The 12,373-nt window shown below is 43.0% G+C and overlaps 1 protein-coding gene across 6 annotated transcripts in view; it reads right to left on the minus strand.

Moving 5' to 3' along the window:
• AGAP1 (ArfGAP with GTPase domain, ankyrin repeat and PH domain 1) overlaps positions 1–12,373 on the minus strand; it is a 334,155-nt gene that overhangs the window by 160,385 nt on the left and 161,397 nt on the right. For all 6 annotated transcript variants that reach the window (XM_086751069.1, XM_086751066.1, XM_086751065.1 and 3 more), the window contains one exon: positions 4,744–4,899. In XM_086751069.1, coding sequence (XP_086607195.1) covers positions 4,744–4,899 — 156 coding nt within the window. The remainder of the gene's footprint in view (positions 1–4,743; positions 4,900–12,373) is intronic.

Below are 12,373 nucleotides of genomic sequence, written 5' to 3' on the forward strand. Positions count from 1 at the left end.
GAGCATGCTTTTTTTTAATTTATTTTGACACATAAATACAGACTTGAAGGGGTTAGAATCTAAAAATGTACACAACCATCCCAAAATCTGAATACTGAAATATTCAGTTTTAGTTTTTTAATTTTCGCCTTTAGTTTTCAACCAGCCATTTGTTTCTAATGGCACTTGGGCTTAAAGAGTTACAATTCCACTGCCTGAAGGCCCAGCAGATCACAGGACACGTTTCCGAAGTCTCCAACAGTAGCTCCAAAAAGGAATGAAGGTTCCAGCTCCTCATTAAAAAAATCTGCTATATGCATGCATATGTTTAACTTACGTCTGTGTGGTTTGTGGAATCATTATCAGCTACTCAGAAATGCGATTTTATGATGGTGGTTTTGATCATATTGACTTTATCTTCCCCCCCCCCCCCCCTTTTGAATGGTTAGAAAGTCGGAATTGCAAGGAAAGGTTGCAACTGATGCTGAAAAAAAATGTTATCTGAAAGCAATGAAGAAAAAATCAGCATGAGGAAAATTTAACCAACGTTTAAAACCGGAATTGCCTGATCTCGGCTTTCTGTAACGCTAGAACTGCCCTAAGAGTAAGTTCACAGTGCTCGCTTCCTGACTTTATGAAGTTATATAGGAATTTTAAGAAGTTATTCAGATTCCAGTCAATTATTGTGAAAGAACGCATGAGCGTAATGATTTTGACAGATTTATTTTATTACAAAAAGAAGACCTGAGAGTCATCCTCCTTAATAACCGAACTGACAAGTGACAACTTCACTCCATTACTTTTCAATAGGAACATTACTCACACAATATTGAAAATGAGGAAACATTTTCACGTGCTTTTCAAATCAGAGATGATATATGAAACGAATACATTCGCCATGTCCAGCACCACAATGGGAAGTTAACGAAAACCGGAGCGACACAAGATCCCGCTTTTCACGTTCAGCAGAAAGACTCTGAAATTCGGAGAATGATCAGGATCGTGGGTAGTTGATATCCACTTTCCATATTATATGAAGGGGTGGAAGGAAGAAAAAAAAAAAAAAATCCCCAAAGCAGTCGCCTTCGGGGGTGAGAGGAGGGAAGGGGAGGGAGAAAACCCAGGGAGGAGGACTTCAAGCAACACCATTCTAAGCGACACATTTACCCAGCAGGGATCCCGTGCCGCTTTCCCCGCTCCGCCGGGAACGGGCTCCGATCACCAGTTACTATGGTTCGGGGCAATGGAATGACGTGCCGGGGAATTAAACAAAGAATAAATGAAAGAAAGCAAAACAAGTGGGAGGGATGAAATCCGATGTTCAGGATAACTATTGTTCCCCGTCCTTCAAGACGGATTTCTGAATCTGAAAGTGCCACTTCCCAAGAATACAAGGCTAAACAATGCTTCAATGGCGCAAAGCGCCCGTAAGTGACATTTTAAAGAAACTCAGTGAAGGTAGCCAAATCCTTGGGAGGGAAGTTGTCAACTTGAATGTTTCTTTTTTTATTTGACTTCTTAAAAGAAAGGACTCTGCCTCTGAAAAGCAAGCTAAATGTCTACACGCTGTTTTTCATTTTCGTTTTTAAATAGTCACGTCTCCCGTTCCGTAAAAGTAACTGCATCTGGCAATACTACATTGCACACAGAAGGAAAATATCTATATGCAAAATACTGCCAAATGCCACAAGTACAGAAACATCGGGATTTCTGTGAGGCAACGCTACTCTAGGTGCTTGTAAACGTAGAGTACATAAAACTTTCAAGAGGAGAATCCTAGCAGGCTCTGCTCTTTTATAAAAACAAATCATGCGGGGAAATAGAGATATATTCTGATCTGTTCTGCTTTTCTATCCATGACACACACAATGCATCTTACATCCTATAGTGTAAAAAAACAGACGCCAAACCATACCAGAACAACACTTGCGAGGACTTTTTCTGATGTCACATCTACACATTAAGTCGTTCTATTTAAAACTTCACTGAAGTGAAGCAGAAAAGGTCCAAAAAATTACAGCTCCTGCATGACTAGCATTTGACTCATTTCCCCTTTGCCTTGGAAGCCATACGCAGCCGCACGGCAGCGTAAAACCTTACCAGTTCAGCCCCAGAGGGACACAGCACCTGAGCTGGGGCACAACCAGAACCCCGTCCCAGCAGTCTGGAGAGCCCCAGAAGTAGGAATACTGCTCTCTAACAGCGGATACTGAGACAGAGAGGTCACTGTATCTTAAAAAAAAAAGATGTAAGATAGGTCATACTGAATACGGGAAAGGAGAGGCACCTTCCTGCACCAGCTCATTCACCCCACGTGGGACTGGAGATGTGGTTACAGTTCTTCACTGAAGTGGACCTCATACGCACTTCAACCCTAGATGCTATTATTTCGTTGTCCCTGCACAAAACAAAGGGCATTTGCCCTTCTGCTAATAATTGAGCTATTTTATCCCCTCAGCAGAAAGTCAGCTGTTGCAACAACAGCTTTACAGCAAATATTCAGAGTCAAAAAGATGTGATACTTCGTTTAATGCACTTAAACATGAACATGCTTAAAATTCTCAACCCTATTCCAACTCTGAAGCTGTAATCAATTTAAGAAAAATCATATCTGTTTTCTACTTAGCCCAATTTTCTCCCAACACTAAAAGACCTTCATGTTTGAAGCTGACCATCCTACTCATGCTAGATAACAAAGGGTAATTTGCAATTAAACAGAAATACATTTGATTCTCTAAGTGATAAAGGCATAAGTGAGTAACAGGCTAGGAAAGAAGCACAGCAAGAGACTCAGAGCTAAACAGTAAAATATTTTGATTATGTGCTCTGTCTGTAACTAGAGAGAAAACAGTAGCCATCTATTAACTCCATTAAATAACTCCAGGTTTAACTTGGCTGATACGGCATGAGACCTGGCTTACCGCAGGGTCAGCGTTCAACACCTCAGGACACGGATTACAGGACAACTCATTACACAACATTCAATACGTCCAGATCTTAAAACACAGAACTCATTCTGAAAGTCAAATTATTTTTTTTTTCCCTGCACAGGACTTGTTTTCTCCCCAATTTCCCCCAGTTATATAGCCATTAAGAGAGCTATCAACATCCTCTCATATTAGCAAATTTGGTTTTGAACATGCTATTTTGCAATCCAGAGATTTAGTCTATTTGTTTCCAGCAAACGCAGCTGACTTAACGTTGTTCTCAGACCTTTTCCACGATCGTAGATGGGTGTATGTTTCTTCTGATTCACTTTCTCACATGTATACCTACTTCAGTTTAAACCACCCTCAATTTCTCGGACGCCGACAGGGCCCACACAGCCCTTGCGGCGCTCGGAGCATCCTTTGGGCCAGAAACGTTCAGCGAACGCTGCGGAGGGATGCTGCAGCCGCTCCGCTCCATTTCCAGCGGCAGTGGCATGGCCACCGTTCCTGGGCTGACACTGACACCTAGTGGGGCTGGCAGCTCCTGAGCACGCCAGAGCGTTCCCACCCACCGCAGGAAAGCCCGCACGATCGCTACGAAATCTCAGCTGCAAAATCAGACTCTTTTTCATATTCCGCTCATTTTTGCCCATTTCACTGTTTTGCACCTAAACACAAACGCATGAGTTTCACCCCTTTGCAAAAATCTGAAGATCTCATTTTAAAATCAAAATATCGCCGCGGAGCTGGGCAGGTGAAATACGATCCCCGGGACTCCGCGCTGTCACTCAGCGCACCAAAACGGCGACAAAACTTTCTCCTTGCCAAAGGCCAAGAGGTCAGATTTTGTTTAGAGTCGAGGAAATGGCTTCACCCTTTTTTGTATGTAGTTCCCCGCACGCGACAAAAGAGTGAGCGAGCTTTGGGAAGTGAACGTGACATCACCTTTGGAATGAAAAAAAATAATCATTTTCACGATGACAGGGAAGAGGTGGCTTTCTAAACGCAGCTAACGCGTAGCTACAGTCACCAAATGACTTACTCGCGAGCCCACAGGGATCCTGTGTTTGCTACAAAGCACGTTAAGAGCGTCAAAAACCTGCTTACAAAAGCACAATTCTGCACGCAATACAATCCCAAAGCTTTCAGCGAGGCTGCTAAACTAAGGAAATCATCGCTCAAGGCTTCATTATCATTTCCCAAACTGCTTGTGCATAACAAAGACCTATCATATTGGACCAGTCAAGCTTTCTATTCAGTACTTTTTTTTTTTTTTTTGGCCTCACAATGAAGCAAAAAGCAGATGGTTTGGGAAGGAAAAAAACCCATTTTAATCTCCATCATCTCTCTTAACCCTGGAAAAGAAAAATGAGTTGAGACTGTACAGGAACAGAAGTAGCACGCGGTAGTTACTTTGCAGTACCTTACGTACTCGCATCACAAAAACCCTGAGAACTCTCCACAAACACAGGAGACCTGAGAAGGAAGCCTCAAGGCAGCAGAGGCTCAGCGTTCTCTTCAGTTACTGCCAAACCAGGGAACCCAGACAGGTCTGAGAATTAAAGTCGGACAAAGGATCCCGAATTCAACCACAGATTCATTTGTTTCGCTGCAATTCCCAGCAGGAAAACTTCACTGCGTTTAGTTTCTCCTTTAGTCCTCAAACAGAACAGCCCCAGGGTAATTCTAAGGTATTTCAGTTTTCCAGCCTACAGATCCATCTCAATGCTCCTGTCTGGATTAGACCAGCTCAACTCGACGGGGCTGAAGACCAAGCCGTCAGCACAGAGCACCACGTAAAATACAGCAAGAGTCTCTTCCTTGGCTCACTCACCGTGAAGAGGTTGGACCGGCGCTTGGACTGTTTACGGACAGGAGTTGGTGTGTTGGCAGTGGGAGGAACATCAATCCGTAGCTCCTTCTGGCTGGTGCTTGGAGTTGATGGGACAGAGGAGGAATAATCACTTAAACTCCCTCCTCCATTACTGGTCTGCAAGGATTAAAGTTAGGTTTTAAACAGTGATACACTGCTTTCAAGAAATTACAATCCACAGCTGTAGCTTACTTAGTCCTGACACACAAGAACAGCAGCCCAGGCTCAGGAACACAGCGGGACTGCCCTGCTGCCGCTTTTCCAAGCCCTGAAATACTTTCCCTGCTGTTATTTTTTGAAAACTTAGCTAGTTCTGTTGACACGGCAGGCACATTTTCATTCTACACAATATAACCGTAACTGGATATAAACAATTTCATTTGTTTTACTAGTGCAAGAGTAAGCAAAACATTGGGGAAAGTCTGTAAATTTTCGTTTTCTACTTCAAAATTGCCAAACTGAATTCTGCCTCAAGTCTAAGAAAAAAATACCTACTGCCATAGAACTGCATTGCTTGACTCAATCCTAGTCTGGAGCCACCAGTTCACTGAGCGCTGATCAAGAAAATGAAAATCATTCCACGTTGTAAAACAGCCACTACGGTGACACACAGCTCCCAGCACATTTGCTGAAGCCACCGGGACAGAGATACAAAATTTTACCGGAAAATACGCCAATTTATTCAAAGTAGCCAAAAACTGTAAAGTTACATCATGGTCTTGTGAAAAATAAAGCAGTCAGCCTACAAAACAATTAATTAATTTAGGTAACAGGTTACTAATAGCAGGTAGGTGAGAAGAACAGAATGGAAAAGACCAAAAGTTGATTAAGAACAAAGTCTTGGTTTCTTCCCTCTTTTTAAAAATTATTACGGATAACATAAATGAGTACCAAAAACATCATCACAGAGGATGTGGAAGTAGTCTGGAAAGGCAAAAGGACAGATTTTTTTCCCTTTTTACCCTTTGAGGATAGACTGTACATGCTGCTGAGGGACTGGGGCAGGGCAAAGGTGGAAAATCCTGCCCGCTGTTGATGAAAAGCTGACCAGAAGAGCAGCAGTGGGTGAAGGGTCAGGACAACTCACACGTCACTTATGAGGTGGGAAATAAGGGTCTGTGACACACACAACAGGCTGCAAGAACATCTTTAAAGCAATCAACTTTCCTAGAAAAAGTGAGGAAAGGAGGTAAGAGAGTATTTCCAGGATGCCTGAGGAGAAGGATGAGAATCAATCAGTTCCTTGGTCTCATCTTAAGTGCTGTAGGTAGGAATTCAGTAGGAATTCACCAGTGACTGGTCTTACACGTGCACAAAACTACTACACTGGGGAGGCACCAGCAGCATGACAAGGCTTCTCACACACTCCTTTGAGATCCTGGTCGCTACGCTGACCTCCAGTTGCAAGCACTCAAGATGAAACCTCTGAAGGAGAACCAAGTAGGAGATAATCCTTTATATTATCTGGTTGAAGTATCTTTTAAAGATTTCAAGTCCTCTTCTGAGTCTTCTGGATTTTCTAAATTGCCTTTATTTATTTTTTTTTAAATTCAAGAAGCAAAAGGCTAAAAAGAAGAGGAATGAGACAAGCAGCTGATGTTTGAGCTGAAGGGCCAATCAACGCAGCCAGAAATCCAGGAATACCACTTCTGAAAGCCACTGCTTCTCTCTAAATAACAACTTGCTCCTCAGCTCTTTTCTGTGTGACAAAACAGGACTGACAATGCAGCAAAGGAGCTTTTTGAAAGTTCTCCTCTTCAAACATAAAATAAGGACATCAAATTTCATCTTCCCTTCGTTCTGACTGGACTGGAGAAGCGTGGCTGTCGGGAAGCCAAAGGTAAGGGTACTAAAAGCAACAGAACACCTTGAGAGAGTTTTTCGACATTTTCAAGTGCACAGAGGAAGTATCAAGAGAATCTGGAGTTGGCCCAAGCGTATTAAACAAAGGAGATTAAAAACTGAGAGCTGAAATGATAATTTTAAGAGTCCTAACACCAGAGCAGGACCACCTGGGAAGACGTGACCTTAATTTACCAGGCACTGGCTTTCCCTTTCTCTATAGCATCTTGCTGAGCCACCAAGTACCACACCAAATACACAGGGGAGTAAATAACCTGCATAAAGACATAAAAAGGAGCAACCATCAATGGGAAAAGGCACTGAACATATTTATGCTGAAAACTACGCAGCTGCAAGGCTCACCTGAAGAGAAAAGTGATGAAGATGGAGGAGAAAAGAAAGATCACAACAGGGTTATGACTCAAACGTCAAAAAGCCTCTTCTACAGAAAGGAGAGGAGAAAGGCAAGGAGGACAGATTCAGATGTCGTGCACCGATGATGGGATTTGAACCACAAACTGCTGAAATAAAAGGACACAGCTATGTTCCGTTTCATATTGATCAACTTGATAACTATGCACTGTCATTTTTTTTAAACTAAAAATAACAAATTTCTACCCTAAGTGCCTATTTTCCAGACAAAGCACATAAAGGATTCCCTAAACTTTTACCTTTTTCATCATCTTGGAGCATCACTTCATACTTTTTGCAGTGAGGCACCGTCTTCCTGGATTTTTAAGTGATTTATTTTCCAGGAATGAGTAACTCCTAAAGGAAAACACATACACCTTGGGCATTCTAGTCCCCAAACACAAACGTTCCCACACAGACAGCTTCTACAACAGAAGTCCTGCAGGCAATGTTTCTCTTCACACATACTAACCCCACTGGATTTCCAGCTTTGTAAATCAAATTCTGAGGTGGTTTCAGAATAAGCTGCGTTAAATCCACTGGCTGGGGAAAAAAAAAAATAAATCTATTCTAATAAAGGACTTGAAACTCAAAAACGTCAAGGCTTCATGGCCACCAACACTGAACAAGCTCCAACCCCACTGAGGGTGTCACTAATTAGCACACATCTAAAACTATATGGCTGCTCTCTCAATAGAGAGAACGGGTTTGAAAAGAAAGAGCTGGGACATGACTTGCAAGTTCTAGCCTGGACAGACAGAAGCAAAGAAAAATCCCACCAGACAAGCACTTGGAAACCATTTTATTGGTAACATCTGAACCTAACGTGCTGCTGAAGGGAAAAAGAGGTGGAGAGCGGTCTCTGTCGCGTTGGTTGCTTGCACCAAACAGAAGGCCATGCCATATTAAGACTACAGAGAGTAGTTGCCTGCCATTGCTATGCAAGCTTTTAGTAACAAATTCACTGGAGTACAGGATTTAGGACACGTGGCAGTAACTATGATGCACAGAACTTGATGTTTGTCCCAAGCCATAAAAATGAAGTCAGTGAATCCGAAGAACAGCACGTGCAACCCAACACCTATCAAATATAAACTCATTTTGCTGACTGTAGGCAAATTGGCCGAATTTGTGGCAGTCAAAACCAATCAAATAAGCACTCTAATACCCACTGGGAGATCACACAGCTTAACGCTACCTTTTCGATCACGCTCTTCCACTAAGCTCTTCTCAAGACTTGGACGGACCTGAGACATCAGCATAAGGGGCCATTTCTGAGTCACCGCAACAGGGACAGAGGCCAATCAAACGACTCTAGGAAGGGAAACTATTAGCCCCAGTAGGACCATTTACACGGATACATGCCTTTTTGGCTTTCTCAAGTAACGGGTTTTCCCCATCATCATTAAGGCAGTGTGCCCATTCTGAAATACATTTGGCTTCCGGACCTACGCAGTACGACCTGGTCTTTCCTTCCTGCTGGGAAGATACACAGCCTGATGGCGGTCAGTGAACTTCAGCACATCACTGGAGAAAACCCTGGAAGTCTTTCATCCCAGGGATATGTTATTTCTAGAACACACACCCTGTGTGACTGGCCAGTGCTCCATTCACAGAAATGTATCCCTTGAGTATCTACACAGGCTTCTAGCTTTGTTGTCGCAGAGGCTGATGCTGCAAAAAAATGTCATGGCAGCAAGTAGAAATTTAGCAGAATATTGTCACTACACTGTTACTGGACAAGAAGAACTCAGATGAAGCTAGCAGCCTGGCATAACCTGACCAAATAGGTCCATTCAGTGCAGTTTCCTCAGAGGTGGACACTGCCAATGAATGTGTTAAAGGCTGTAACGAAATTCCTGACGGTACCCTCATAAAAAAAAAAACAAAAACACAAAAAGCAAAACAAAACAAAACAAAAAACAACAACCCAAGCCCCCCCCCCCCCCCCCCAAACAAACCATCAAAAAATTTGGTATACAATGCCTACAGTTCTGTGCAGAAAAAGGACTGAATCACGTCAAATCCCACACTTACAAAGCTTTTTTTCACATTTCCTCAGTAAACAAGCTGGTGCGTAATTTACCTGGCGTGGCAGGAGCTCAGCAGAGACCTGCATTAAGAAAAGGCTGGACTTAACCTCCTGTTTGCAAGCGGCACGTTCCTGACTGGCCCGTTATACAAAGGCAGCAAAATATTCACCTGACAGCTTACATAATTTACCTGGTACTGCCAAATGGTTCCATAAAGCTTATGTAGCACACGTCAAGCCCAACCACTGCATGAGAGCATAGGAATAAAAAAGCTGAAATTGTTCTTCTTGACAAGTACAAACAGAATCAGTATTTTTTTTCTGCTCTCTAGATAAATATCAGGATGTCCTCCAGAAAAATAATTTCTAACCACTGCTTGAGGAGCAAATGAACTTCTAAAACAGACAAGAGATTGCCAGAGTTTCAGGGAGCCTGGGAACTGTCGGAATAAAGCCAGCCTTGATCAAAAGCACAGATTATATACCCTGTGACAGAAAGCATCTGGTGTCTGCAGACACCAGATCTCTGGGAAGGCAGGGAAAAGCGTATTTCTGTAGAAACACAGAAGCCTCATGGAAAATTCTTTAGTTGGGACACATTTTTATTTGCCCACTTGTGTAAAATTGTGTACAATTTCTCTTCTGAAAACGCTATAGGTGGGAGCACAATTTATCCAAGGGCTTGTGGTGATGTACAGCCACACATCCGAAGACAGATCGAGGAGGAAACCGTTTAGTCCTTGCCTCAGCAAAGCCAGAAAGCTTTGAGCATGCTGCTGTCGAACATAAATCTGACAGATCTCAAACCTCGGTCCAGACAAACAACTCTGGAGATTTCAGCAAGTCTAGCCCTCCACAGTTGGACCAAATGGCCTTGCAATAGTTGTATTCTCTGCAGATGAAAGAGCACCAGAGTCTGAAGACATCTTCTGAAGACAAAGTAAGCTGGCACATCCAAAACAAGTCATCTTACTGAAATTCCTCATAACATTTAATTAACCAAATACGACAACAGGCTTCAATACGCAGTGGCAGCAACTGCGTCATGAAGTGGAAAACCTAGAAGATGATCAAGTCTGAGTCTGAAGTTTAAGAGACCTTCGAAAGGAAAAGATACAAGGGGTATAACAAAAACTAACCAGGAATGTAACTGGGGTCCTGTGAAGATAAAGACAGGGGGAAAGAGTACAGCAACAGATGCACTGAGTTTTAATATCTGAGTCCTGGAGAATGCACTTCCATATACATGTGCAATGTGTGTGAAAATACGCACATGAACGAAGGAGAATATACACACATAGATAAAATGCTTATTTTAAATAAATGTTAGAGATCACTTCAAAATAACCCTGTATATACAAAAGGATTGCGATGAATGCTGCAATGGTATTAAATACTGTCCTCATATCTCTTCGTTTCCATTTTGCAATTAGATGAAAAAGCAGAAAGAAAGGCCAGCTAAGCAGCGTAGCCCCTTCTTTATTCAAGTGCCCCAAATACTACCGCAGAATATTCCATCCCAAATGACCCCCACTATAAATAAGATAATTGCACCCTACTATTTCATGCTTATCCATAATCAGGTCTCATATACATTAAATAATAGATGCTTAAGCTGACTGCACTTTGCTTTCAATAGTTTAATTTACATATTTAGACAATCACGTTGTAGTAAAAACTTTATGGAGACAAAGCGCAAGCATAAATAATGCATCTCTACAGATTTGCAGTCGGTAGTAGGGAATAAGCCTGTGTGCAAGCCATACCTGAGCTGCAGTTTCGTCAAATATGCATTAAGCTCCATGCCTGAGAAAGGCATAACACACATCGCCTGGGAGAGTGACGCTGCCGACCAGTAAACACATTTCTGAGCACTGCAGCCCAGGCATGCAACGATTTCGCGGGTGACGTGACATAGCAGCACTCACTGCTCACTCAGGTAATATTCTTAAACTCAGAGGATGGAGGGTGTGGTGTCTCTGGTCCCTCTCTGTCATGTGGAATACAGGTAGTACAGGCAGACATGGAAACACGGTGCCATTTCAAGCCCCTCTCACAGCAGAACATGAACAGCTGAATTCCAGGGAAGAGAGCAAATGAGATTTTCAGATGTTTTTACAACAGTACAAATTTAAAACCAGGCAGGGTTCCAGGTAACTTGCTCCACAGGTTATCCAGCGCAGGGCTCCTTCACACAGATTTCTGATGCATCTTGAGGCCAGGTGGAAGCAAGGAGCAGGGACATCTCCGCAACCTGATCTGGTTGGAGATGTCCCTGCTCCGTGCAGGGGGGTTGGACTGGATGGGCTTTGAAGGTCCCTTCCAACCCAAACCATCCTGTGATTCTATGAAGGCACTAAGGACCAAAGCCGGCACCCACCTGAGCAGCCTCACAGTATTTGGAACAAGATGATCTCCACTTTCAGGGTCTGGGCAGAGACAAGAGCCCTTTGGAATTGTTGGATATTGGCACTATTCTTGTAAGTTAGTATCTTAAAAATGCCTTCCTGATATGTCAGGTGTAAAGGACAAGCAACTCCTCCAGTACAGGCATGAGTTCAGGGAAAAGGAACGCCTGTGTGGTTTTGTGACGTAAGGGAACTCATGCCAGTTTGAAACAAGGTTCAGCAGGGTCTAGAAGCCTATCATGCCTAGAAAGCCTGGCAAGAGGCGGGGTGGTGAGGGGAATGAAAGGTGGGTTAGAGATGGGAAGGACACTACATACAGAAGTGATTGGTCTGTACTCCCCTGGTGTGCGTTTCTTCCTGATGGCCAAAGTAAAAGGACCTATCCCGAGATGCCCTGTGACCAAGAAGAAGCCTTTAAATCACTGAACAACACTTCTTCCTCTCAAAACAACTCAGTCTGCCTCTTGAAGTGCTCGGAAAAACCGGAAGGTGAGCTGCTGACTGCAGTACTTCTCAATGCATCGACAGCTGAATTGTTTCCTAGCAGAATATAAGCAGTATGGCACCATCCCTCTTGTTGACAGAGCATACAATAGCTGTGTCCATCACAAATCATGAATGATATCCTTGGATTTGAGAATAAAATTCTTTGCATGCTTTCTGTGCCACTCTGAAAGCCAGCATACGCCTGTGAAGTACTTGCACCAAGGGTTACTCACTCTGTCTTGACTGATGTATGCGTATTATAAACAAAGTCAGAGAAGGAAAACAGAAGCAGCACCTTCTACAAACACAAGTGGATTTTGTCACGGGAATAGGAAGCATCTTGTTCTGTAAAACAGGTCTCTGGAAATACATAAACGCATGACTGCAGACGTATGTAAGAGCATTTTCTGGA

This window comes from Chlamydotis macqueenii, chromosome 6 (genome assembly GCF_036417535.1).
Source record: "Chlamydotis macqueenii isolate bChlMac1 chromosome 6, bChlMac1.mat, whole genome shotgun sequence".
Lineage (NCBI taxonomy): Eukaryota > Metazoa > Chordata > Aves > Otidiformes > Otididae > Chlamydotis > Chlamydotis macqueenii.